This window comes from Pseudophryne corroboree, chromosome 6 (genome assembly GCF_028390025.1).
Source record: "Pseudophryne corroboree isolate aPseCor3 chromosome 6, aPseCor3.hap2, whole genome shotgun sequence".
In the NCBI taxonomy this organism is placed as follows: Eukaryota; Metazoa; Chordata; class Amphibia; order Anura; family Myobatrachidae; genus Pseudophryne; species Pseudophryne corroboree.
Window position 1 is genome coordinate 836025763 of NC_086449.1, and position 26877 is coordinate 836052639.

Sequence of the window (26877 nt, forward strand, 5' to 3'; positions counted from 1 at the left end):
TCCTTGGATATTCTATCCGTAAGAATATCCTCCCATGACCTAGACTGAGCACTGGTCCCCGGCTGCGCGTCCCTGTCCAAGCAGGAGTCGCACACACCGGAGCTGCCAACCCTCGTGTTTTTTCTGTTACATTTCGTACACACATAATAGGTCTTAGATGTCTTGGTTGCTGCCTTAGACATGATTATTCGTTAATTTAACAATTAAACAGAGCTTTCTCCCTTTACACCAGGAAGAGAAAGTCTGCTGTAAATGACGGGAGTTAAGCGATTGAAACCGGCTGTAAAAACTTCTCCTTTCTTACTAAAAGGGGTAGACAAAAATAACTAAAAAATAAAAAAATAAAAATAAATTATAAATATCTTCTTCCTTAACACCAGCCGGTTTGCAGCCCTCACAGACCCAGCTGTCAATCAGCTACGGTAGTAGGTTGTCTACGTGCTTCCAGTATTTTCCTCAGGATCTTTGAATAGAAGTCCTTTGAAAATATAAGTGACAAAGAATTATTCTGGAGGAGATCCTCAATTCTATCTAATGACATCTAAAACTCACCAGCAGGGGTAAAATAAGATTTTACTTACCGATAAATCTATTTCTCGTAGTCCGTAGTGGATGCTGGGGACTCCGTCAGGACCATGGGGAATAGCGGCTCCGCAGGAGACAGGGCACAAAAAGTAAGCTTTTAGGATCACATGGTGTGTACTGGCTCCTCCCCCTATGACCCTCCTCCAAGCCTCAGTTAGGTACTGTGCCCGGACGAGCGTACACAATAAGGAAGGATCTTGAATCCCGGGTAAGACTCATACCAGCCACACCAATCACACCGTACAACCTGTGATTTGAACCCAGTTAACAGTATGATAACAACGAAGGAGCCTCTGAAAAGATGGCCCACAACAATAACAACCCGATTTTTGTAACAATAATTATGTACAAGTAATGCAGACAATCCGCACTTGGGATGGGCGCCCAGCATCCACTACGGACTACGAGAAATAGATTTATCGGTAAGTAAAATCTTATTTTCTCTAACGTCCTAGTGGATGCTGGGGACTCCGTCAGGACCATGGGGATTATACCAAAGCTCCCAAACGGGCGGGAGAGTGCGGATGACTCTGCAGCACCGAATGAGAGAAACTCCAGGTCCTCCTCAGCCAGGGTATCAAATTTGTAGAATTTTACAAACGTGTTCCCCCCTGACCACGTAGCTGCTCGGCAAAGTTGTAAAGCCGAGACCCCTCGGGCAGCCGCCCAAGATGAGCCCACCTTCCTTGTGGAATGGGCATTTACAGATTTTGGCTGTGGCAGGCCTGCCACAGAATGTGCAAGCTGAATTGTACTACAAATCCAACGAGCAATAGTCTGCTTAGAAGCAGGAGCACCCAGCTTTTTGGGTGCATACAATATAAACAGCAAGTCAGACTTTCTGACTCCAGCCGTCCTGGAATTATATATATATATATATATATTTTCAGGGCCCTGACAACGTCTAGCAACTTGGAGTCCTCCAAGTCCCTAGTAGCCGCAGGCACCACAATAGGTTGTTTCAGGTGAAACGCTGACACCACCTTAGGAAGAAACTGGGGACAAGTCCGCAGTTCTGCCCTGTCCGAATGGAAAATTAAATATGGGCTTTTGGAAGACAAAGCCGCCAATTCTGACAATCGCCTGGCCGAGGCCAGGGCCAACAGCATGGTCACTTTCCATGTGAGATATTTCAAATCCACAGATTTGAGCGGTTCAAACCAATATGATTTGAGGAATCCCAACACTACGTTGAGATCCCACGGTGCCACTGGAGGCACAAAAGGGGCTGTATATGCAATACTCCCTTGACAAACTTCTGGACTTCAGGAACCGAAGCCAATTCTTTCTGGAAGAAAATCTACAGGGCCGAAACTTGAACCTTAATGGACCCCAATTTGAGGCTCATAGACACTCCTGTTTGCAGGAAGTGCAGAAATCGACCTAGTTGAAATTTCTTCGTGGGGCCTTCCTGGCCTCACCCACGCAACATATTTTCACCACATGTGGTGATAACGTTGTGCGGTCACCTCCTTCCTGGCTTTGACCAGGGTAGGTATGACCTCTTCCGAAATGCCTTTTCCCTTAGGATCCGGCGTTCAACCGCCATGCCGTCAAACGCAGCCGCGGTAAGTCTTGGAACAGACATGGTACTTGCTGAAGCAAGTCCCTTCTTAGCTCCCGAGGCCATTAGTCCTCTGTGAGCATCTCTTGAAGTTCCGGGTACCAAGTCCCTCTTGGCCAATCCGGAGCCACGAGTATAGTTCTTACTCCTCTACGTCTTATAATTCTCAATACCTTGGTTATGAGAAGCAGAGGAGGGAACACATACACCGACTGTTACACCCACGGTGTTACCAGGACGTCCACAGCTATCGCCTGAAGGTCTCGTGACCTGGCGCAATACCTGGCCCGTTTTTTGTTCGGGCGGGACGCCATCATGTCCACCTTTGGTCTTTCCCAACGGTTCACAATCATGCGGAAAACTTCCCGATGAAGTTCCCACTCTCCTGGGTGGAGGTCGTGCCTGCTGAGGAAGTCTGCTTCCCAGTCGTCCACTCCCGGAATGAACACTGCTGACAGTGCTATCACATGATTTTCCGCCTAGCGAAAAATCCTTGCAGTTTTGCCACTGCCCTCCTGCTTCTTGTGCCGCCCTTTCTGTTTACGTGGGCGACTGCCGTGATGTTATCCCACTGGATCAATACCGGCTGACCTTGAAGCAGAGGTCTTGCTAAGCTTAGAGCATTATAAATTTGCTCTTAGCTCCAGTATATTTATGTGGAGAGAATTCTCCAGACTTGATCACACTCCCTGGAAATTTTTTCCCTGTGTGACTGCTCCCCAGCCTCTCAGGCTGGCCTCCGTGGTCACCAGCATCCAATCCTGAATGCCGAATCTGCGGCCCTCTAGAAGATGAGCACTCTGTAATCACCACAGGAGAGACACCCTTGTCCTTGGATATAGGGTTATCCGCTGATGCATCTGAAGATGCGATCCGGACCATTTGTCCAGCAGATCCCACTGAAGAGTTCTTGCGTGAAATCTGCCGAATGGAATCGCTTCGTAATAAGCCACCATTTTTACCAGGACTCTTGTGCAATGATGCACTGACACTTTTCCTGGTTTTAGGAGGATCCCGATTAGCTCGGATAACTCCCTGGCTTTCTCCTCTGGGAGAAACACCTTTTTCTGGACTGTGTCCAGAATCATCCCTAGGACCAGCAGACGTGTCGTCGGAACAACTGCGGTTTTGGAATATTTAGAATCCACCCGTGCTGTCGTAGAACTACTTGAGATAGTGCTACTCTGACCTCCAACTGTTCTCTGGACCTTGTTCTTATCAGGAGGTCGTCCATTTTCTTTGAAGACGAATCCTCATTTCGGTCATTACCTTGGTAAGGACCCGGGGTGCCTTGGACAATCCAACGGCATCGTCTGAAACTGATAGTGACAGTTCTGTACCACGAACCTGAGGTACCCTTGGTGAGAAAGGCAAATTTTGGGACATGGAGGTAAGCATCCCTGATGTCCCGGGACACCATATAGTCCCCTTCTTCCCGGTTCGCTATCACTGCTCTGAGTGACTGCATCTGGATTTGAACCTTTGTAAGTGTTCAAATATTTCAGATTTAGAATAGGTCTCACCTAGCCTTCTGGCTTCAGTACCACCATATAGTGTGGAATAATACCCCTTTCCTTGTTGTAGGAGGGGTAATTTTATTATCACCTGCTGGGAATACAGCTTGTGAATTGTTTTCAATACTGCCTCCCTGTCGGAGGGAGACATTGGTACAGCAGACTACAGGAACCTGCGAGGGGGAAACGTCTCGACATTCCAATCTGTACCCCTTGGATACTACTTGTAGGATCCAGGGGTCCTGTACGGTCCCAGCGTCATGCTGAGAACTTGGTAGAAGCGGTGGAGGGCTTCTGTTCCTGGGAATGGGCTGCCTGCTGCAGTCTTCTTCCCTTTCCTCTATCCCTGGGCAGATATGACTCTTATAGGGACGAAAGGACTGAGGCTGAAAAGACGGTGTCTTTTTCTGCAGAGATGTGACTTAGGGTAAAAAACGGTGGATTTTCCAGCAGTTGCCGTGGCCACCAGGTCCCATGGACCGACCCCAAATAATTCCTCCCCTTTATACGGCAATACATCTTTGTGCCGTTTGGAATCTGCATCACCTGACCACTGTCGTGTCCATAAACATCTTCTTGCAGATATGGACATCGCATTTACTCTTGATGCCAGAGTGCAAATATCCCTCTGCGCATCTCGGATATATAGAAATGCATCCTTTAAATGCTCTTATAGTCAATAAAATACTGTCCCTGTCAAGGGTATCAATATTTTTAGTCAGGGAATCCGACCAAGCCACCTCAGCTCTGCACATCCAGGCTGAGGCGATCGCTGGTCGCAGTATAACACCAGCATGTGTGTGTATACTTTTTAGGATATTTTCCAGCCTCCTATCAGCTGGCTCCTTAAGTACGGCCCTATCTGTAGATGGTACCGCCACTTGTTCTGATAAGCATGTGAGCGCCTTATCCACCCTAAGGGGTGTTTCCCAACGCGCCCTAACTTCTGGCGGGAAAGGGTATACCGCCAATAATTTTCTATCGGGGGAAACCCACGCATCTCACACACTTCATTTAATTTATCTGATTCAGGAAAAACTACAGGTAGTTTTTTCACATCCCACATAATACCCTTTTTTGTGGTACTTGTAGTATCAGAAATATGTAACACCTCCTTCATTGCCCTTAACGTGTGGCCCTAAAGGAAAATACGTTTGTTTCTTCACCGTCGACACTGAAATCAGTGTCCGTGTCTGGGTCTGTGTCGACCGACTGAGGTAAATGGGCGTTTTACAGCCCCTGACGGTGTTTGAGACGCCTGGACAGGTACTAATTTGTTCGCCGGCCGTCTCATGTCGTCAACCGGCTTGCAGCGTGTTGACATTATCACGTAATTCCATAATTAAGCCATCCATTCCGGTGTCGACTCCCTAGAGAGTGACATCACCATTACAGGCAATTTGCTCCGCCTCCTCACCAACATTTTCCTCATACATGTCGACACACACGTACCGACATACAGCACACACATAGGGAATGCTCTGATAGAGGACAGGACCCACTAGCCCTTTGGGGAGATAGAGGGAGAGTTTGCCAGCACACACCAAAACGCTATAATTATACAGGGACAACCTTTATATAAGTGTTCCTCCCTTATAGCATTTTAATATATATTCATATCGCCAAATCAGTGCCCCCCCTCTCTGTTTTTAACCCTGTTTCTGTAGTGCAGTGCAGGGGAGAGCATGGGAGCCTTCCCACCAGCATTTCTGTGAGGGAAAATGGCGCTGTGTGCTGAGGAGAATAGGCCCCGCCCCCTTTTCGGCGGGCTTCTTCTCCGGAGTCTGTGATATCTGGCAGGGGTTAAATACATCCATATAGCCTCAAGGGCTATATGTGATGTATTTTTCGCCATACAGGTATTATACATTGCTGCCCAGGGCGCCCCCCCCCCGCGCCCTGCACCCTCCGTGACCGCTGTGTGAAGTGTGCTGACAACAATGGCGCACAGCTGCAGTGCTGTGCGCTACCTGATGAAGACTGAAAGTCTTCTGCCGCCTGGTTCCGGACCTCTTCAATCTTCAGCATCTGCAAGGGGGGTCGGCGGCGCGGCTCCGGGACGAACCCCAGGGCGAGACCTGTGTTCCGACTCCCTCTGGAGCTAATGGTGTCCAGTAGCCTAAGAAGCCAATCCATCCTGCACGCAGGTGAGTTCACTTCTCTCCCCTAAGTCCCTCGTAGCAGTGAGCCTGTTGCTCTTTAAGAGAGCCACCTAGATTGCACCCTGCTCGGACGGGCACAAAAACCTAACTGAGGCTTGGAGGAGGGTCATAGGGGGAGGAGCCAGTACACACCATGTGATCCTAAAAGCTTACTTTTTGTGCCCTGTCTCCTGCGGAGCCACTATTCCCCATGGTCCTGACGGAGTCCCCAGCATCCACTAGGACGTTAGAGAAATCTTATTTACAATAAATGCTTATTCATTGGATAAGGCATAAGAGGAGGAGGGCTGATCCCTATCCCTCAGTTTTGGCGCCTATATGTGGAATTAAAGATGGCCACCATCAAACTTTTCTATACACTTCATTAAAAATGCCTGCGCAGCCACCCCTGTATTGAGGAGAAGTGTAAAAGGAGCCTACTAGCCAGGGAGACTTCCTTCCCCCTTATTTGACCACCTTAGACCCGGAGGGAGCTGAGAAAACCTTGTACTGCGGCGTCTGATCCCAGCGCACGCGCGAACCGGGACGCCTCAGCGGCGCTCTGTCCCGTTGCTATGGCCGCGCGCGCTATCAGCACTGAAAACTGAGCCTGCCGCTTACCCCTGTCAGTCTCCCCCTGCGGCGTCTCGGCGCACGCGCGAACCGGGAGCTCTGCTTCAGTCAGGCTCCCGAGCGGCGCGCGCCTCCCCGCAGCGCGGGCTCCATTACTGTATCAGCGGCGCGATCTGTCTCCCCAGCCGCGCAATGTATTACAGCGGCGCCTCCTCTGCTAACAGCTCCCTCTAAGTGGGTGCTGTATTTCATATGCGCCGTTTACCCCGCTATGAGGGATATTCCTATGGCCCTTTACAACCATTACTCACTGTGTAATATTTGAGGATCTCCTGATGAGAGATGCAGATCCCTTCAGAAGGGGTCTTTGTCTCTCATATAAGACATAGGCTTTGTCCTCCTTTTCCTAGGTTGACGCAGCCTGCTTTCTTTGTAGTTTTTAGTCAGGAGCTATCTGCTCCTACGTGCTTTACCTCCAGCACAATTTTCAAAACTGAGGCATGAGGGGCGTGAAGGGGAGGAACCGGCTGTGCAGACAATGCTAATTTTTTTAGATTGTGCCACACCTCCGGTTGCAGGCTTCACACCCCCTAATGTCTAAGAGGAACTCCAGTGTCCCCTAGTGGATGAAAGAGAAAGTTGTTTCAGGCAACGTAACACAGGTACAATACACACAATAGATCTACGGTGACACAGGTACAATGCATACAATAGATCTACGGTGACACAGGTACAATACATACAATAGATCTACAGTGACACAGGTACAATACATACAGTAGATCTACGGTGACACAGGTACAATACATACAATAGATCTACAGTGACACAGGTACAATACATACAATAGATCTACGGTGACACAGGTACAATACATACAATAGATCTACAGTGACACAGGTACAATACATACAATAGATCTACAGTGACACAGGTACAATACATACAATAGATCTACAGTGACACAGGTACAATACATACAGTAGATCTACGGTGACACAGGTACAATACATACAATAGATCTACGGTGACACAGGTACAATACACACAATAGATCTACAGTGACACAGGTACAATACATACAATAGATCTACAGTGACACAGGTACAATACATACAATAGATCTACAGTGACACAGGTACAATACATACAATAGATCTACGGTGACACAGGTACAATACACACAATAGATCTACGGTGACACAGGTACAATACATACAATAGATCTACGGTGACACAGGTACAATACATACAATAGATCTACAGTGACAGGTACAATACATACAATAGATCTACAGTGACACAGGTACAATACATACAATAGATCTACGGTGACACAGGTACAATACATACAATAGATCTACGGTGACACAGGTACAATACACACAATAGATCTACGGTGACACAGGTACAATACATACAATAGATCTACAGTAAAACAGGTACAATACATACAATAGATCTACAGTGACACAGGTACAATACATACAATAGATCTACAGTGACACAGGTACAATACATACAATAGATCTACGGTGACACAGGTACAATACATACAATAGATCTACGGTGACACAGGTACAATACACACAATAGATCTACGGTGACACAGGTACAATACATACAATAGATCTACGGTGACACAGGTACAATACATACAATAGATCTACGGTGACACAGGTACAATACATACAATAGATCTACGGTGACACAGGTACAATACATACAATAGATCTACAGTGACACAGGTACAATACATACAATAGATCTACGGTGACACAGGTACAATATATACAATAGATCTACAGTGACACAGGTACAATACATACAATAGATCTACGGTGACACAGGTACAATACATACAATAGATCTACGGTGACACAGGTACAATACACACAATAGATCTACAGTGACACAGGTACAATGCATACAATAGATCTACAGTGACACAGGTACAATGCATACAATAGATCTACGGTGACACAGGTACAATACACACAATAGATCTACGGTGACACAGGTACAATACATACAATAGATCTACAGTGACACAGGTACAATACATACAATAGATCTACAGTGACACAGGTACAATACATACAATAGATCTACAGTGACACAGGTTCAATGCATACAATAGATCTACAGTGACACAGGTACAATACACACAATAGATCTACGGTGACACAGGTACAATACATACAATAGATCTACAGTGACACAGGTACAATACACACAATAGATCTACGGTGACACAGGTACAATACATACAATAGATCTACAGTGACACAGGTACAATACATACAATATATCTAAGGTGACACAGGTACAATGCATACAATAGATCTACAGTGACACAGGTACAATACATACAATATATCTAAGGTGACACAGGTACAATACATACAATAGATCTACAGTGACACAGGTACAATACACACAATAGATCTACGGTGACACAGGTACAATACATACAATATATCTAAGGTGACACAGGTACAATACATACAATAGATCTACAGTGACACAGGTACAATACACACAATAGATCTACGGTGACACAGGTACAATACATACAATAGATCTACAGTGACACAGGTACAATACATACAATAGATCTACGGTGACACAGGTACAATGCATACAATAGATCTACGGTGACACAGGTACAATACACACAATAGATCTATGGTAATACAAGTAAACATTCAGTTACACTGGTGAAAGAATTTACTGCCGCACCTGTACTGAGCCACCACTAGAGAGCGCCCCCACTCTCCTACCACGTGAGCACACACCTACTGAGCCACCACTAGAAAGCGCCCCAACTCTCCTACCACGTGAGCACACACCTACTGAGCCACCACTAGAAATCGCCCCAACTCTCCTACCACGTGAGCACACACCTACTGAGCCACCACTAGAAAGCGCCCCAACTCTCCTACCACGTGCGCACACACTTACTGAGCCACCACTAGAAAGCGCCCTCACTCTCCTACCACGTGAGCACACACCTACTGAGCCACCACTAGAAAGCGCCCCCACTCTCCTACCACGTGAGCACACACCTACTGAGCCACCACTAGAAATCGCCCCAACTCTCCTACCACGTGAGCACACACCTACTGAGCCACCACTAGAAAGCGCCCCAACTCTCCTACCACGTGCGCACACACCTACTGAGCCACCACTAGAAAGCGCCCCCACTCTCCTACCACGTGAGCACACACTTACTGAGCCACCACTAGAAAGCGCCCTCACTCTCCTACCACCTGAGCACACACCTACTGAGCCACCACTAGAGAGCGCCCCCACTCTCCTACCACATGAGCACACACCTACTGAGCCACCACTAGAAAGCGCCCCCACTCTCCTACCATGTGAGCACACACCTACTGAGCCACCACTAGAAAGCGCCCCCACTCTCCTACCACGTGAGCACACACCTACTGAGCCGCCACTAGAAAGCGCCCCAACTCTCCTACCACGTGAGCACACACCTACTGAGCCACCACTAGAAAGTGCCCCCACCTTCCTACCACGTGAGCACACACCTGAGCCACCACTAGAGAGCGCCCCCACTCTTCTACCACGTGAGCACACACCTACTGAGCCACATCTATTTATCCCCCACTCTCCTACCATGTGAGCACACACCTACTGAGCCACAAATAGAGAGCGCTCCCACTCTCCTACCACGTGAGCACACACCTACTGAGCCACCACTAGAGTGACGCCACTCTCCTACCATGTGAGCACACACCTACTGAGCCACCACTAGAGACCCCCCCCACTCTCCTACCACATGAGCACACACCTACTGAGCCACCACTAGAGAGCACCCACTCTCCTACCACGTGAGCACACACCTACTGTGCCACCAGTAGAGAGTGCCGCCACTGTCCTACCACGTGAGCACACTCCTACTGAGTCGCCACTAGAGAGCCCCCCACTCTCCTACCATGTGAGCACACACCTACTGAGCCACCACTAGAGAGCGCCCCCACTCTCCTACCACGTGAGCACACACCTACTCAGCCACCACTAGAGAGCTCCCCACTGCATTTACCTGTTGATTAGTCTTTAACTCTTTCACAGCTGACTGCACAACTTTAATGTTGGGGTACCTGCTCTCCAATACACTGCTTACTTGTTCCTCAACATCAAACTCTTCTAATGTCCTGGAAACCTAAAAAGGATAAACAGGCGTTACTTCTGTACTGTACTATAGGGATCAGTATGGGTGATGCAGCCCTGTTACTACTGTACTGTACTATAGGGATCAGTATGGGTGATGCAGCCCTGTTACTTCTGTACTGTACTATAGGGATCAGTATGGGTAATGCAGCCCTGTTACTTCTGTACTGTACTATAGGGATCAGTATGGGTAATGCAGCCCTGTTACTTCTGTACTGTACTATAGGGATCAGTATGGGTGATGCAGCCCTGTTACTTCTGTACTGTACTATAGGGATCAGTATGGGTGATGCAGCCCTGTTACTTCTGTAATGTACTATAGGGATCAGTATGGGTAATGCAGCCCTGTTACTTCTGTACTGTACTATAGGGATCAGTATGGGTGGTGCAGCCCTGTTACTTCTGTACTGTACTATAGGGATCAGTATGGGTAATGCAGCCCTGTTACTACTGTACTGTACTATAGGGATCAGTATGGGTGATGCAGCCCTGTTACTTCTGTACTGTACTATAGGGATCAGTATGGGTGATGCAGCCCTGTTACTTCTGTACTGTACTATAGGGATCAGTATGGGTGATGCAGCCCTGTTACTTCTGTACTGTACTACAGGGATCAGTATGGGTGATGCAGCCCTGTTACTTCTGTAATGTACTATAGGGATCAGTATGGGTGATGCAGCCCTGTTACTTCTGTACTGTACTATAGGGATCAGTATGGGTGATGCAGCCCTGTTACTTCTGTACTGTACTATAGGGATCAGTATGGGTAATGCAGCCCTGTTACTTCTGTACTGTACTATAGGGATCAGTATGGGTAATGCAGCCCTGTTACTTCTGTACTGTACTATAGGGATCAGTATGGGTAATGCAGCCCTGTTACTTCTGTACTGTACTACAGGGATCAGTATGGGTGATGCAGCCCTGTTACTTCTGTACTGTACTATAGGGATCAGTATGGGTGATGCAGCCCTGTTACTTCTGTAATGTACTATAGGGATCAGTATGGGTGATGCAGCCCTGTTACTTCTGTACTGTACTATAGGGATCAGTATGGGTGATGCAGCCCTGTTACTTCCGTACTGTACTATAGGGATCAGTATGGGTAATGCAGCCCTGTTACTTCAGTACTGTACTATAGGGATCAGTATGGGTAATGCAGCCCTGTTACTTCTGTACTGTACTATAGGGATCAGTATGGGTGATGCAGCCCTGTTACTTCTGTACTGTACTATAGGGATCAGTATGGGTGATGCAGCCCTGTTACTTCTGTAATGTACTATAGGGATCAGTATGGGTAATGCAGCCCTGTTACTTCAGTACTGTACTATAGGGATCAGTATGGGTAATGCAGCCCTGTTACTTCTGTACTGTACTATAGGGATCAGTATGGGTAATGCAGCCCTGTTACTTCTGTACTGTACTACAGGGATCAGTATGGGTGATGCAGCCCTGTTACTTCTGTACTGTACTACAGGGATCAGTATGGGTGATGCAGCCCTGTTACTTCTGTACTGTACTATAGGGATCAGTATGGGTGATGCAGCCCTGTTACTTCTGTAATGTACTATAGGGATCAGTATGGGTAATGCAGCCCTGTTACTTCTGTACTGTACTATAGGGATCAGTATGGGTGATGCAGCCCTGTTACTTCTGTAATGTACTATAGGGATCAGTATGGGTAATGCAGCACTGTTACTTCTGTACTGTACTATAGGGATCAGTATGGGTAATGCAGCCCTGTTACTTCTGTACTGTACTACAGGGATCAGTATGGGTAATGCAGCCCTGTTACTTCTGTACTGTACTACAGGGATCAGTATGGGTGATGCAGCCCTGTTACTTCTGTAATGTACTATAGGGATCAGTATGGGTGATGCAGCCCTGTTACTTCTGTACTGTACTATAGGGATCAGTATGGGTAATGCAGCCCTGTTACTTCTGTACTGTACTATAGGGATCAGTATGGGTGATGCAGCCCTGTTACTTCTGTAATGTACTATAGGGATCAGTATGGGTAATGCAGCCCTGTTACTTCTGTACTGTACTATAGGGATCAGTATGGGTAATGCAGCCCTGTTACTTCTGTACTGTACTATAGGGATCAGTATGGGTGATGCAGCCCTGTTACTTCTGTAATGTACTATAGGGATCAGTATGGGTAATGCAGCCCTGTTACTTCTGTACTGTACTATAGGGATCAGTATGGGTAATGCAGCCCTGTTACTTCTGTACTGTACTATAGGGATCAGTATGTTACTTCTGTACTGTACTATAGGGATCAGTATGTTACTTCTGTACTGTACTATAGGGATCAGTATGTTACTTCTGTACTGTACTATAGGGATCAGTACGGGTAATGCAGCCCTGTTACTTCTGTACTGTACTATAGGGATCAGTATGGGTGGTGCAGCCCTGTTACTTCTGTACTGTACTATAGGGATCAGTATGGGTAATGCAGCCCTGTTACTTCTGTACTGTACTATAGGGATCAGTATGTTACTTCTGTACTGTACTATAGGGATCAGTATGTTACTTCTGTACTGTACTATAGGGATCAGTATGTTACTTCTGTACTGTACTATAGGGATCAGTACGGGTAATGCAGCCCTGTTACTTCTGTACTGTACTATAGGGATCAGTATGGGTGGTGCAGTCCTGTTACTTCTGTACTGTACTATAGGGATCAGTATGGGTGGTGCAGTCCTGTTACTTCTGTACTGTACTATAGGGATCAGTATGGGTGATGCAGCCCTGTTACTTCTGTACTGTACTATAGGGATCAGTACGGGTAATGCAGCCCTGTTACTTCTGTAATGTACTATAGGGATCAGTATGGGTGATGCAGCCCTGTTACTTGTGTACTGTACTATAGGGATCAGTATGGGTGATGCAGCCCTGTTACTTCTGTACTGTACTATAGGGATCAGTACGGGTAATGCAGCCCTGTTACTTCTGTAATGTACTATAGGGATCAGTATGGGTGATGCAGCCCTGTTACTTGTGTACTGTACTATAGGGATCAGTATGGGTGATGCAGCCCTGTTACTTCTGTACTGTACTATAGGGATCAGTATGGGTGGTGCAGTCCTGTTACTTCTGTACTGTACTATAGGGATCAGTATGGGTAATGCAGCCCTGTTACTTCTGTACTGTACTATAGGGATCAGTATGGGTAATGCAGCCCTGTTACTTCTGTACTGTACTATAGGGATCAGTATGGGTGATGCAGCCCTGTTACTTCTGTACTGTACTATAGGGATCAGTATGGGTAATGCAGCCCTGTTACTTCTGTACTGTACTATAGGGATCAGTATGTTACTTCTGTACTGTACTATAGGGATCAGTATGGGTGGTGCAGCCCTGTTACTTCTGTAATGTACTATAGGGATCAGTATGGGTAATGCAGCCCTGTTACTTCTGTACTGTACTATAGGGATCAGTATGGGTAATGCAGCCCTGTTACTTCTGTACTGTACTATAGGGATCAGTATGGGTGGTGCAGCCCTGTTACTTCTGTACTGTACTATAGGGATCAGTATGGGTGATGCAGCCCTGTTACTTCTGTACTGTACTATAGGGATCAGTATGGGTAATGCAGCCCTGTTACTTCTGTAATGTACTATAGGGATCAGTATGGGTGATGCAGCCCTGTTACTTCTGTACTGTACTATAGGGATCAGTATGGGTGGTGCAGTCCTGTTACTTCTGTACTGTACTATAGGGATCAGTATGGGTAATGCAGCCCTGTTACTTCTGTACTGTACTATAGGGATCAGTATGGGTAATGCAGCCCTGTTACTTCTGTACTGTACTATAGGGATCAGTATGGGTGGTGCAGCCCTGTTACTACTGTACTGTACTATAGGGATCAGTATGGGTGGTGCAGCACTGGTACTTCTGTACTGTACTATAGGGATCAGTATGGGTAATGCAGCACTGTTACCTCTGTACTGTACTATAGGGATCAGTATGTTACTTCTGTATTGTACTATAGGGATCAGTATGTTACTTCTGTATTGTACTATAGGGATCAGTATGTTACTTCTGTATTGTACTATAGGGATCAGTATGGGTAATGCAGCACTGTTACTTCTGTACTGTACTATAGGGGTCAGTATGTTACTTCTGTATTGTACTATAGGGATCAGTATGGGTGATGCAGCCCTGTTACTTCTGTACTGTACTATAGGGATCAGTATGTTACTATTGTACTGTACTATAGGGATCAGTATGGGTGATGCAGCCCTGTTACTTCTGTACTGTACTATAGGGATCAGTATGTTACTTCTGTATTGTACAATAGGGATCAGTATGGGTGGTGCAGCCCTGTTACCTCTGTACTGTACTATAGGGATCAATATGGGTATTGCAGCCCTGTTACTTCTGTACTGTACTATAGGGATCAGTATGGGTGATGCAGCCCTGTTACTTCTGTACTGTACTATAGGGATCAGTATGTTACTTCTGTATTGTACTATAGGGATCAGTATGGGTGGTGCAGCCCTGTTACCTCTGTAGTGTACTATAGGGATCAATATGGGTATTGCAGCCTTGTTACTTCTGTACTGTACTATAGGGATCAGTATGGGTGATGAAGCCCTGTTACTTCTGTACTGTACTATAGGGATCAGTATGGGTGATGAAGCCCTGTTACTTCTGTACTGTACTATAGGGATCAGTATGGGTGACGCAGCCCTGTTACTTCTATACTGTACTATAGGGATCAGTATGGGTGGTGCAGTCCTGTTACCTCTGTACTGTACTATAGGGATCAGTATGGGTGACGCAGCCCTGTTACTTCTATACTGTACTATAGGGATCAGTATGGGTGATGCAGCCCTGTTACTTCCGTACTGTACTATAGGGATCAGTATGGGTAACGCAGCCCTGTTACTTCCGTACTGTACTATAGGGATCAGTATTGGTAACGCAGCCCTGTTACTTCTGTACTGTACTATAGGGATCAGTATGAGTAAAGCAGCCCTGTTACTTCTGTACTGTACTATAGGGATCAGTATGGGTAATGCAGCCTTGTTACTTCCGTACTGTACTATAGGGATCAGTATGGGTAATGCAGCCCTGTTACTTCTGTACTGTACTATAGGGATCAGTATGGGTAATGCAGCCTTGTTACTTCTGTACTGTACTATAGGGATTAGTATTGGTAATGCAGCCCTGTTACTTCTGTACTGCACTATAGGGATTAATATGGGTAATGCAGCCCTGTTACTTCCATACTGTACTATAGGGATCAGTATGGGTAATGCAGCCCTGTTACTTCCATACTGTACTATAGGGATCAGTATGGGTAATGCAGCCCTGTTACTTCTGTACGGCACTATAGGGATTAATATGGGTAATGCAGCCCTGTTACTTCCATACTGTACTATAGGGATCAGTATGGGTGATGCAGCCCTGTTACTTCTGTACTGCACTATAGGGATTAATATGGGTAATGCAGCCCTGTTACTTCCGTACTGTACTATAGGGATCAGTATGGGTAATGCAGCCCTGTTACTTCTGTACTGTACTATAGGGATCAGTATGGGTGATGCAGCCCTGTTACTTCTGTAATGTACTATAGGGATCAGTATGGGTAATGCAGCCCTGTTACTTCTGTACTGTACTATAGGGATCAGTATGGGTAATGCAGCCCTGTTACTTCTGTACTGTACTATAGGGATCAGTATGGGTGGTGCAGCCCTGTTACTTCTGTACTGTACTATAGGGATCAGTATGGGTGATGCAGCCCTGTTACTTCTGTAATGTACTATAGGGATCAGTATGGGTAATGCAGCCCTGTTACTTCTGTACTGTACTATAGGGATCAGTATGGGTGGTGCAGCCCTGTTACTTCTGTACTGTACTATAGGGATCAGTATGGGTGGTGCAGCCCTGTTACTTCTGTACTGTACTATAGGGATCAGTATGGGTGATGCAGCCCTGTTACTTCTGTACTGTACTATAGGGATCAGTATGTTACTTCTGTATTGTACTATAGGGATCAGTATGGGTGGTGCAGCCCTGTTACCTCTGTAGTGTACTATAGGGATCAATATGGGTATTGCAGCCCTGTTACTTCTGTACTGTACTATAGGGATCAGTATGGGTGATGAAGCCCTGTTACTTCTGTACTGTACTATAGGGATCAGTATGGGTGATGAAGCCCTGTTACTTCTGTACTGTACTATAGGGATCAGTATGGGTGACGCAGCCCTGTTACTTCTATACTGTACTATAGGGATCAGTATGGGTGGTGCAGTCCTGTTACCTCTGTACTGTACTATAGGGATCAGTATGGGTGACGCAGCCCTGTTACTTCTATACTGTACTATAGGGATCAGTATGGGTGATGCAGCCCTGTTACTTCCGTACTGTACTATAGGGATCAGTATGGGTAACGCAGCCCTGTTACTTCCGTACTGTACTATAGGGATCAGTATTGGTAACGCAGCCCTGTTACTTCTGTACTGTACTATAGGGATCAGTATGAGTAAAGCAGCCCTGTTACTTCTGTACTGTACTATAGGGATCAGTATGGGTAATGCAGCCTTGTTACTTCCGTACTGTACTATAGGGATCAGTATGGGTAATGCAGCCCTGTTACTTCTGTACTGTACTATAGGGATCAGTATGGGTAATGCAGCCTTGTTACTTCTGTACTGTACTATAGGGATTAGTATTGGTAATGCAGCCCTGTTACTTCTGTACTGCACTATAGGGATTAATATGGGTAATGCAGCCCTGTTACTTCCATACTGTACTATAGGGATCAGTATGGGTAATGCAGCCCTGTTACTTCCATACTGTACTATAGGGATCAGTATGGGTAATGCAGCCCTGTTACTTCTGTACGGCACTATAGGGATTAATATGGGTAATGCAGCCCTGTTACTTCCATACTGTACTATAGGGATCAGTATGGGTGATGCAGCCCTGTTACTTCTGTACTGCACTATAGGGATTAATATGGGTAATGCAGCCCTGTTACTTCCGTACTGTACTATAGGGATCAGTATGGGTAATGCAGCCCTGTTACTTCTGTACTGTACTATAGGGATCAGTATGGGTGATGCAGCCCTGTTACTTCTGTAATGTACTATAGGGATCAGTATGGGTAATGCAGCCCTGTTACTTCTGTACTGTACTATAGGGATCAGTATGGGTAATGCAGCCCTGTTACTTCTGTACTGTACTATAGGGATCAGTATGGGTGGTGCAGCCCTGTTACTTCTGTACTGTACTATAGGGATCAGTATGGGTGATGCAGCCCTGTTACTTCTGTAATGTACTATAGGGATCAGTATGGGTAATGCAGCCCTGTTACTTCTGTACTGTACTATAGGGATCAGTATGGGTGGTGCAGCCCTGTTACTTCTGTACTGTACTATAGGGATCAGTATGGGTGGTGCAGCCCTGTTACTTCTGTACTGTACTATAGGGATCAGTATGGGTGGTGCAGTCCTGTTACTTCTGTACTGTCGTATAGGGATCAGTATGGGTGATGCAGCCCTGTTACTTCTGTACTGTACTATAGGGATCAGTATGGGTATTGCAGCCCTGTTACCTCTGTACTGTACTATAGGGATCAGTACGGGTAATGCAGCCCTGTTACTTCTGTACTGTACTATAGGGATCAGTATGGGTGATGCAGCCCTGTTACTTCTGTACTGTACTATAGGGATCAGTATGGGTGATGCAGTCCTGTTACTTCTGTACTGTCGTATAGGGATCAGTATGGGTGGTGCAGCCCTGTTACTTCTGTACTGTACTATAGGGATCAGTATGGGTGGTGCAGCCCTGTTACTTCTGTACTGTACTATAGGGATCAGTATGGGTGGTGCAGCCCTGTTACTTCTGTACTGTACTATAGGGATCAGTATGGGTGGTGCAGCCCTGTTACTTCTGTACTGTACTATAGGGATCAGTATGGGTATTGCAGCCCTGTTACTTCTGTACTGTACTATAGGGATCAGTATGGGTGGTGCAGCCCTGTTACTTGTGTACTGTACTATAGGGATCAGTATGGGTAATGCAGCCCTGTTACTTCTGTACTGTACTATAGGGATCAGTATGGGTGGTGCAGCCCTGTTACTTCTGTACTGTACTATAGGGATCAGTATGGGTAATGCAGCCCTGTTACTTCTGTACTGTATTATAGGGATCAGTATGGGTGGTGCAGCCCTGTTACTTCTGTACTGTACTATAGGGATCAGTATGGGTGACGCAGCCCTGTTACTTCTGTACTGTACTATAGGGATCAGTATGGGTAATGCAGCCCTGTTACTTCTGTACTGTACTATAGGGATCAGTATGGGTAATGCAGCCCTGTTACTTCTGTAATGTACTATAGGGATCAGTATGGGTAATGCAGCCCTGTTACTTCTGTACTGTACTATAGGGATCAGTATGGGTGGTGCAGCCCTGTTACTTCTGTACTGTACTATAGGGATCAGTATGGGTGATGCAGCCCTGTTACTTCTGTAATGTACTATAGGGATCAGTATGGGTGGTGCAGCCCTGTTACTTCTGTACTGTACTATAGGGATCAGTATGGGTGATGCAGCCCTGTTACTTCTGTAATGTACTATAGGGATCAGTATGGGTGGTGCAGCCCTGTTACTTCTGTACTGTACTATAGGGATCAGTATGGGTGATGCAGCCCTGTTACTTCTGTACTGTACTATAGGGATCAGTATGGGTAATGCAGCCCTGTTACTTCTGTAATGTACTATAGGGATCAGTATGGGTAATGCAGCCCTGTTACTTCTGTACTGTACTATAGGGATCAGTATGGGTGGTGCAGCCCTGTTACTTCTGTACTGTACAATAGGGATCAGTATGGGTGATGCAGCCCTGTTACTTCTGTAATGTACTATAGGGATCAGTATGGGTGGTGCAGCCCTGTTACTTCTGTACTGTACTATAGGGATCAGTATGGGTGGTGCAGCCCTGTTACTTCTGTACTGTACTATAGGGATCAGTATGGGTGATGCAGCCCTGTTACTTCTGTACTGTACTATAGGGATCAGTATGGGTGATGCAGCCCTGTTACTACTGTACTGTACTATAGGGATCAGTATGGGTGATGCAGCCCTGTTACTTCTGTACTGTACTATAGGGATCAGTATGGGTGACGCAGCCCTGTTACTTCTGTACTGTACTATAGGGATCAGTATGGGTGATGCAGCCCTGTTACTTCTGTACTGTACTATAGGGATCAGTATGGGTGGTGCAGTCCTGTTACTACTGTACTGTACTATAGGGATCAGTATGGGTGATGCAGCCCTGTTACTTCTGTAATGTACTATAGGGATCAGTATGGGTGGTGCAGCCCTGTTACTTCTGTACTGTACTATAGGGATCAGTATGGGTGATGCAGCCCTGTTACTACTGTACTGTACTATAGGGATCAGTATGGGTGATGCAGTCCTGTTACTTCTGTACTGTACTATAGGGATCAGTATGGGTGATGCAGCCCTGTTACTTCTGTACTGTACTATAGGGATCAGTATGGGTGATGCAGCCCTGTTACTTCTGTACTGTACTATAGGGATCAGTATGGGTGATGCAGCCCTGTTACTTCTGTAATGTACTATAGGGATCAGTATGGGTGATGCAGCCCTGTTACTTCTGTAATGTACTATAGGGATCAGTATGGGTGATGCAGCCCTGTTACTTCTGTAATGTACTATAGGGATCAGTATGGGTGATGCAGCCCTGTTACTACTGTACTGTACTATAGGGATCAGTATGGGTGATGCAGTCCTGTTACTTCTGTACTGTACTATAGGGATCAGTATGGGTGATGCAGCCCTGTTACTTCTGTAATGTACTATAGGGATCAGTATGGGTGATGCAGCCCTGTTACTTCTGTACTGTACTATAGGGATCAGTATGGGTGATGCAGCCCTGTTACTTCTGTAATGTACTATAGGGATCAGTATGGGTGGTGCAGCCCTGTTACTTCTGTACTGTACTATAGGGATCAGTATGGGTGATGCAGCCCTGTTACTTCTGTAATGTACTATAGGGATCAGTATGGGTAATGCAGCCCTGTTACTTCTGTACTGTACTACAGGGATCAGTATGGGTGATGCAGCCCTGTTACTTCTGTACTGTACTATAGGGATCAGTATGGGTGATGCAGCCCTGTTACTTCTGTAATGTACTATAGGGATCAGTATGGGTGATGCAGCCCTGTTACTTCTGTAATGTACTATAGGGATCAGTATGGGTGATGCAGCCCTGTTACTTCTGTAATGTACTATAGGGATCAGTATGGGTGATGCAGCCCTGTTACTACTGTACTGTACTATAGGGATCAGTATGGGTGATGCAGTCCTGTTACTTCTGTACTGTACTATAGGGATCAGTATGGGTGATGCAGCCCTGTTACTTCTGTACTGTACTATAGGGATCAGTATGGGTGATGCAGCCCTGTTACTTCTGTACTGTACTATAGGGATCAGTATGGGTGATGCAGCCCTGTTACTTCTGTAATGTACTATAGGGATCAGTATGGGTAATGCAGCCCTGTTACTTCTGTAATGTACTATAGGGATCAGTATGGGTGATGCAGCCCTGTTACTACTGTACTGTACTATAGGGATCAGTATGGGTGATGCAGTCCTGTTACTTCTGTACTGTACTATAGGGATCAGTATGGGTGATGCAGCCCTGTTACTTCTGTAATGTACTATAGGGATCAGTATGGGTGATGCAGCCCTGTTACTTCTGTACTGTACTATAGGGATCAGTATGGGTGATGCAGCCCTGTTACTTCTGTAATGTACTATAGGGATCAGTATGGGTAATGCAGCCCTGTTACTTCTGTAATGTACTATAGGGATCAGTATGGGTGATGCAGCCCTGTTACTACTGTACTGTACTATAGGGATCAGTATGGGTGATGCAGTCCTGTTACTTCTGTACTGTACTATAGGGATCAGTATGGGTGATGCAGCCCTGTTACTTCTGTAATGTACTATAGGGATCAGTATGGGTGATGCAGCCCTGTTACTTCTGTACTGTACTATAGGGATCAGTATGGGTGATGCAGCCCTGTTACTTCTGTAATGTACTATAGGGATCAGTATGGGTAATGCAGCCCTGTTACTTCTGTAATGTACTATAGGGATCAGTATGGGTGATGCAGCCCTGTTACTACTGTACTGTACTATAGGGATCAGTATGGGTGATGCAGTCCTGTTACTTCTGTACTGTACTATAGGGATCAGTATGGGTGATGCAGCCCTGTTACTTCTGTAATGTACTATAGGGATCAGTATGGGTGATGCAGCCCTGTTACTTCTGTACTGTACTATAGGGATCAGTATGGGTGATGCAGCCCTGTTACTTCTGTACTGTACTATAGGGATCAGTATGGGTGATGCAGCCCTGTTACTTCTGTAATGTACTATAGGGATCAGTATGGGTGGTGCAGCCCTGTTACTTCTGTACTGTACTATAGGGATCAGTATGGGTAATGCAGCCCTGTTACTTGTGTACTGTACTATAGGGATCAGTATGGGTGATGCAGCCCTGTTACTTGTGTACTGTACTATAGGGATCAGTATGGGTGATGCAGCCCTGTTACTTGTGTACTGTACTATAGGGATCAGTATGGGTGGTGCAGCCCTGTTACTTCTGTACTGTACTATAGGGATCAGTATGGGTGATGCAGCCCTGTTACTTCTGTACTGTACTATAGGGATCAGTATGGGTGATGCAGCCCAGGGAATGGTTCAGATGTGACAGAAGTGGCAGCTGCACTGTCTGCATGACACAGAGGTGTCTCCAGAGGATTAGAATTCATTTCATGGGCAATCCCATAAATGCCCTAAAATGTGAGGGATTCTTACCTGTTTAAAATTAGTGACAGCCTTAATTAAAGGGGCCGCTGTGAGCAAGAGCACGTCCTCTTCTGTAAACTGGAGTGCAAGCTGAAATACAGAAACAACACTGCATTATCACTCTGTCTGCAGAGGACGCAACAGGTGACGGTTAGGCATAGGCATTGATTAATAGAGCGCTACCTGCCAGGAAGGGAAGGGAGCACAGGTGCCCATAGGCAATGATTGATAGAGCGCTACCTGCCAGGAAGGGAAGGGAGCACAGGTACCATAGGCATTGATTGATAGAGCGCTACCTGCCAGAAAGGGAAGGGAGCACAGGTGACCAATAGGCATTGATTGAGAGAGCGCTACCTGCCAGGAAGGGAAGGGAGGACAGGTGTCCATAGGCACTGATTGATAAGAGCGCTACCTGCCAGGAAGGGAAGGGAGGACAGGAACCATAGGCACTGATTGATAAGAGCGCTACTTGCCAGGAAGGGAAGGGAGGACAGGTGTCCATAGGCACTGATTGATAAGAGCGCTACCTGCCAGGAAGGGAAGGGAGGACAGGTGCCCATAGGCACTGATTGATAGAGCGCTACCTGCCAGGAAGGGAAGGGAGGACAGGTGACCATAGGCATTGATTGATAAGAGCGCTACCTGCCAGGAAGGGAAGGGAGCACAGGTGACCATAGGCATTGATTGATAAGAGCGCTACCTGCCAGGAAGGGAAGGGAGGACAGGTGTCCATAGGCACTGATTGATAGAGGGCTACCTGCCAGGAAGGGAAGGGATGACAGGTGACCATAGGCACTGATTGATAGAACGCTAACTGCCAGGAAGGGAAGACAGGTGTCCATAGGCACTGATTGATAAGAGAGCTACCTGCCAGGAAGGGAAGGGAGGACAGGTGACCATAGGCAATGATTGATAGGAGCGCTACCTGCCAGGAAGGGAAGGGAGGACAGGTGTCCATAGGCACTGATTGATAGAGCGCTACCTGCCAGGAAGGGAAGGGAGGACAGGTGCCCATAGGCATTGATTGATAAGAGCGCTACCTGCCATGAAGGGAAGGGAGGACAGGTGACCATAGGCACTGATTGATAAGAGCGCTACCTGCCAGGAAGGGAAGGGAGGACAGGTGTCCATAGGCACTGATTGATAACAGCACTACCTGCCAGGAAGGGAAGGGAGGATAGGTGACTATAGGCACTGATTGATAGAGCGCTACCTGCCAGGAAGGGAAGGGAGGACAGGTGTCCATAGGCACTGATTGATAAGAGCGCTACCTGCCAGGAAGGGAAGGGAGGACAGGTGTCCATAGGCATTGATTGATAAGAGCGCTACCTGCCAGGAAGGGAAGGGAGGACAGGTGACCACAAGCATTGATACATAAAAGCGCTACCTGCCAGGAAGGGAAGGGAGGACAGGTGTCCATAGGCAATGATTGATGGAGCGCTACCTGCCAGGAAGGGAAGGGAGGACAGGTGACCATAGGCATTGATTCATAAGAGCGCTACCTGCCAGGAAGGGAAGGGAGGACAGGTGTCCATAGGCACTGATTGATAGAGCGCTACCTGCCAGGAAGGGAAGGGAGGACAGGTGTCCATAGGCACTGATTGATAGAGCGCTACCTGCCAGGAAGGGAAGGGAGGACAGGTGTCCATAGGCAATGATTGATGGAGCGCTACCTGCCAGTAAGGGAAGGGAGGACAGGTGCCCATAGGCACTGATTCATAAGAGCGCTACCTGCCAGGAAGGGAAGGGAGGACAGGTGACCATAGGCATTGATTGATAGAGCGCTACCTGCCAGGAAGGGAAGTGAGGACAGGTGTCCATAGGCAGGAAGGGAGCACAGGTGACCATAGGCACTGATTGATAGAGCGCTACCTGCCAGGAAGGGAAGGGAGGACAGGTGACCATAGGCATTGATTCATTAGAGCGCTACCTGCCAGGAAGGGAAGGGAGGACAGGTGACCATAGGCACTGATTGATAAGAGCGCTACCTGCCTGGAAGGGAAGGGAGGACAGGTGTCCATAGGCACTGATTGATAACAGCACTACCTGCCAGGAAGGGAAGGGAGGATAGGTGTCTATAGGCACTGATTGATAGAGCGCTACCTGCCAGGAAGGGAGGACAGGTGTCCCTAGGCACTGATTGATAGAGCTCTACCTGCCAGGAAGGGAAGGGAGGACAGGTGACATGAGGCACTGATTGATGGAGCGCTACCTGCCAGGAAGGGAAGGGAGGACAGGTGACCAAAGGCATTGATTCATAAGAGCGCTACCTGCCAGGAAGGGAAGGGAGGACAGGTGTCCATAGGCACTGATTGATAGAGCGCTACCTGCCAGGAAGGGAAGGGAGGACAGGTGACCATAGGCATTGATTCATTAGAGCGCTACCTGCCAGGAAGGGAAGGGAGGACAGGTGACCATAGGCACTGATTGATAGAGCGCTACCTGCCAGGAAGGGAGGACAGGTGTCCATAGGCACTGATTGATAGAGCTCTACCTGCCAGGAAGGGAAGGGAGGACAGGTGTCCATAGGCACTGATTGATGGAGCGCTACCTGCCAGGAAGGGAAGGGAGGACAGGTGTCCATAGGCACTGATTGATAAGAGCACTACCTGCCAGGAAGGGAAGGAAGGATAGGTGTCTATAGGCACTGATTGATAAGAGCACTACCTGCCAGGAAGGGAAGGGAGGACAGGTGTCCATAGGCATTGATTGATAAGAGCGCTACCTGCCAGGAAGGGAAGGGAGGACAGGTGACCATAAGCATTGATTCATAAAAGCGCTACTTGCCAGGAAGGGAAGGGAGGACAGGTGTCCATAGGCACTGATTGATAGAGCGCTACCTGCCAGGAAGGGAGGACAGGTGTCCCTAGGCACTGATTGATAGAGCTCTACCTGCCAGGAAGGGAAGGGAGGACAGGTGTCCATAGGCACTGATTGATAGAGCGCTACCTGCCAGGAAGGGAAGGGAGGACAGGTGACATGAGGCACTGATTGATGGAGCGCTACCTGCCAGGAAGGGAAGGGAGGACAGGTGTCCATAGGCACTGATTGATAGAGCGCTACCTGCCAGGAAGGGAAGGGAGGACAGGTGTCCATAGGCACTGATTGATAGAGGGCTACCTGCCAGGAAGGGAAGGGAGGACAGGTGTCCATAGGCATTGATTGATAAGAGCGCTACCTGCCAGGAAGGGAAGGGAGGACAGGTGACCATAAGCATTGATTCATAAAAGCGCTACTTGCCAGGAAGGGAAGGGAGGACAGGTGTCCATAGGCACTGATTGATAGAGGGCTACCTGCCAGGAAGGGAAGGGAGGACAGGTGTCCATAGGCAATGACTGATGGAGCGCTACCTGCCAGTAAGGGAAGGGAGGACAGGTGCCCATAGGCACTGATTCATAAGAGCGCTACCTGCCAGGAAGGGAAGGGAGCACAGGTGACCATAGGCACTGATTGATAGAGCGCTACCTGCCAGGAAGGGAAGGGAGGACAGGTGACCATAGGCATTGATTCATAAGAGCGCTACCTGCCAGGAAGGGAAGGGAGGACAGGTATCCATAGGCACTGATTGATAGAGCGCTACCTGCCAGGAAGGGAAGGGAGGACAGGTGTCCATAGGCAATGATTGATGGAGCGCTACCTGCCAGGAAGGGAAGGGAGGACAGGTGACCATAGGCATTGATTCATAAGAGCGCTACCTGCCAGGAAGGGAAGGGAGGACAGGTGTCCATAGGCACTGATTGATAGAGCGCTACCTGCCAGGAAGGGAAGGGAGGACAGGTGTCCATAGGCACTGATTGATAGAGCGCTACCTGCCAGGAAGGGAAGGGAGGACAGGTGTCCATAGGCAATGATTGATGGAGCGCTACCTGCCAGTAAGGGAAGGGAGGACAGGTGCCCATAGGCACTGATTCATAAGAGCGCTACCTGCCAGGAAGGGAAGGGAGGACAGGTGACCATAGGCATTGATTGATAGAGCGCTACCTGCCAGGAAGGGAAGGGAGGACAGGTGTCCATAGGCATTGATTCATAAGAGCGCTACCTGCCAGGAAGGGAGCACAGGTGACCATAGGCACTGATTGATAGAGCGCTACCTGCCAGGAAGGGAAGGGAGGACAGGTGACCATAGGCATTGATTCATTAGAGCGCTACTTGCCAGGAAGGGAAGGGAGGACAGGTGACCATAGGCACTGATTGATAGAGCGCTACCTGCCAGGAAGGGAGGACAGGTGTCCATAGGCACTGATTGATAGAGCTCTACCTGCCAGGAAGGGAAGGGAGGACAGGTGTCCATAGGCACTGATTGATAGAGCGCTACCTGCCAGGAAGGGAAGGGAGGACAGGTGACATGAGGCACTGATTGATGGAGCGCTACCTGCCAGGAAGGGAAGGGAGGACAGGTGACCATAGGCACTGATTGATAGAGCGCTACCTGCCAGGAAGGGAAGGGA

The 26877-nt window shown here is 47.5% G+C and overlaps 1 protein-coding gene across 1 annotated transcript in view; it reads right to left on the bottom strand.

Annotated features, from left to right (window-relative positions):
- The window catches only part of PYROXD1 (pyridine nucleotide-disulphide oxidoreductase domain 1), a 154676-nt gene that overhangs the window by 88185 nt on the left and 39614 nt on the right, over positions 1–26877 (bottom strand). Inside the window, exons 3-4 of the mRNA XM_063930089.1 lie at positions 22439–22519; positions 10447–10566 (exon numbers count right to left, since the gene is read on the bottom strand). Coding sequence (XP_063786159.1) covers positions 10447–10566; positions 22439–22519 — 201 coding nt within the window. The remainder of the gene's footprint in view (positions 1–10446; positions 10567–22438; positions 22520–26877) is intronic.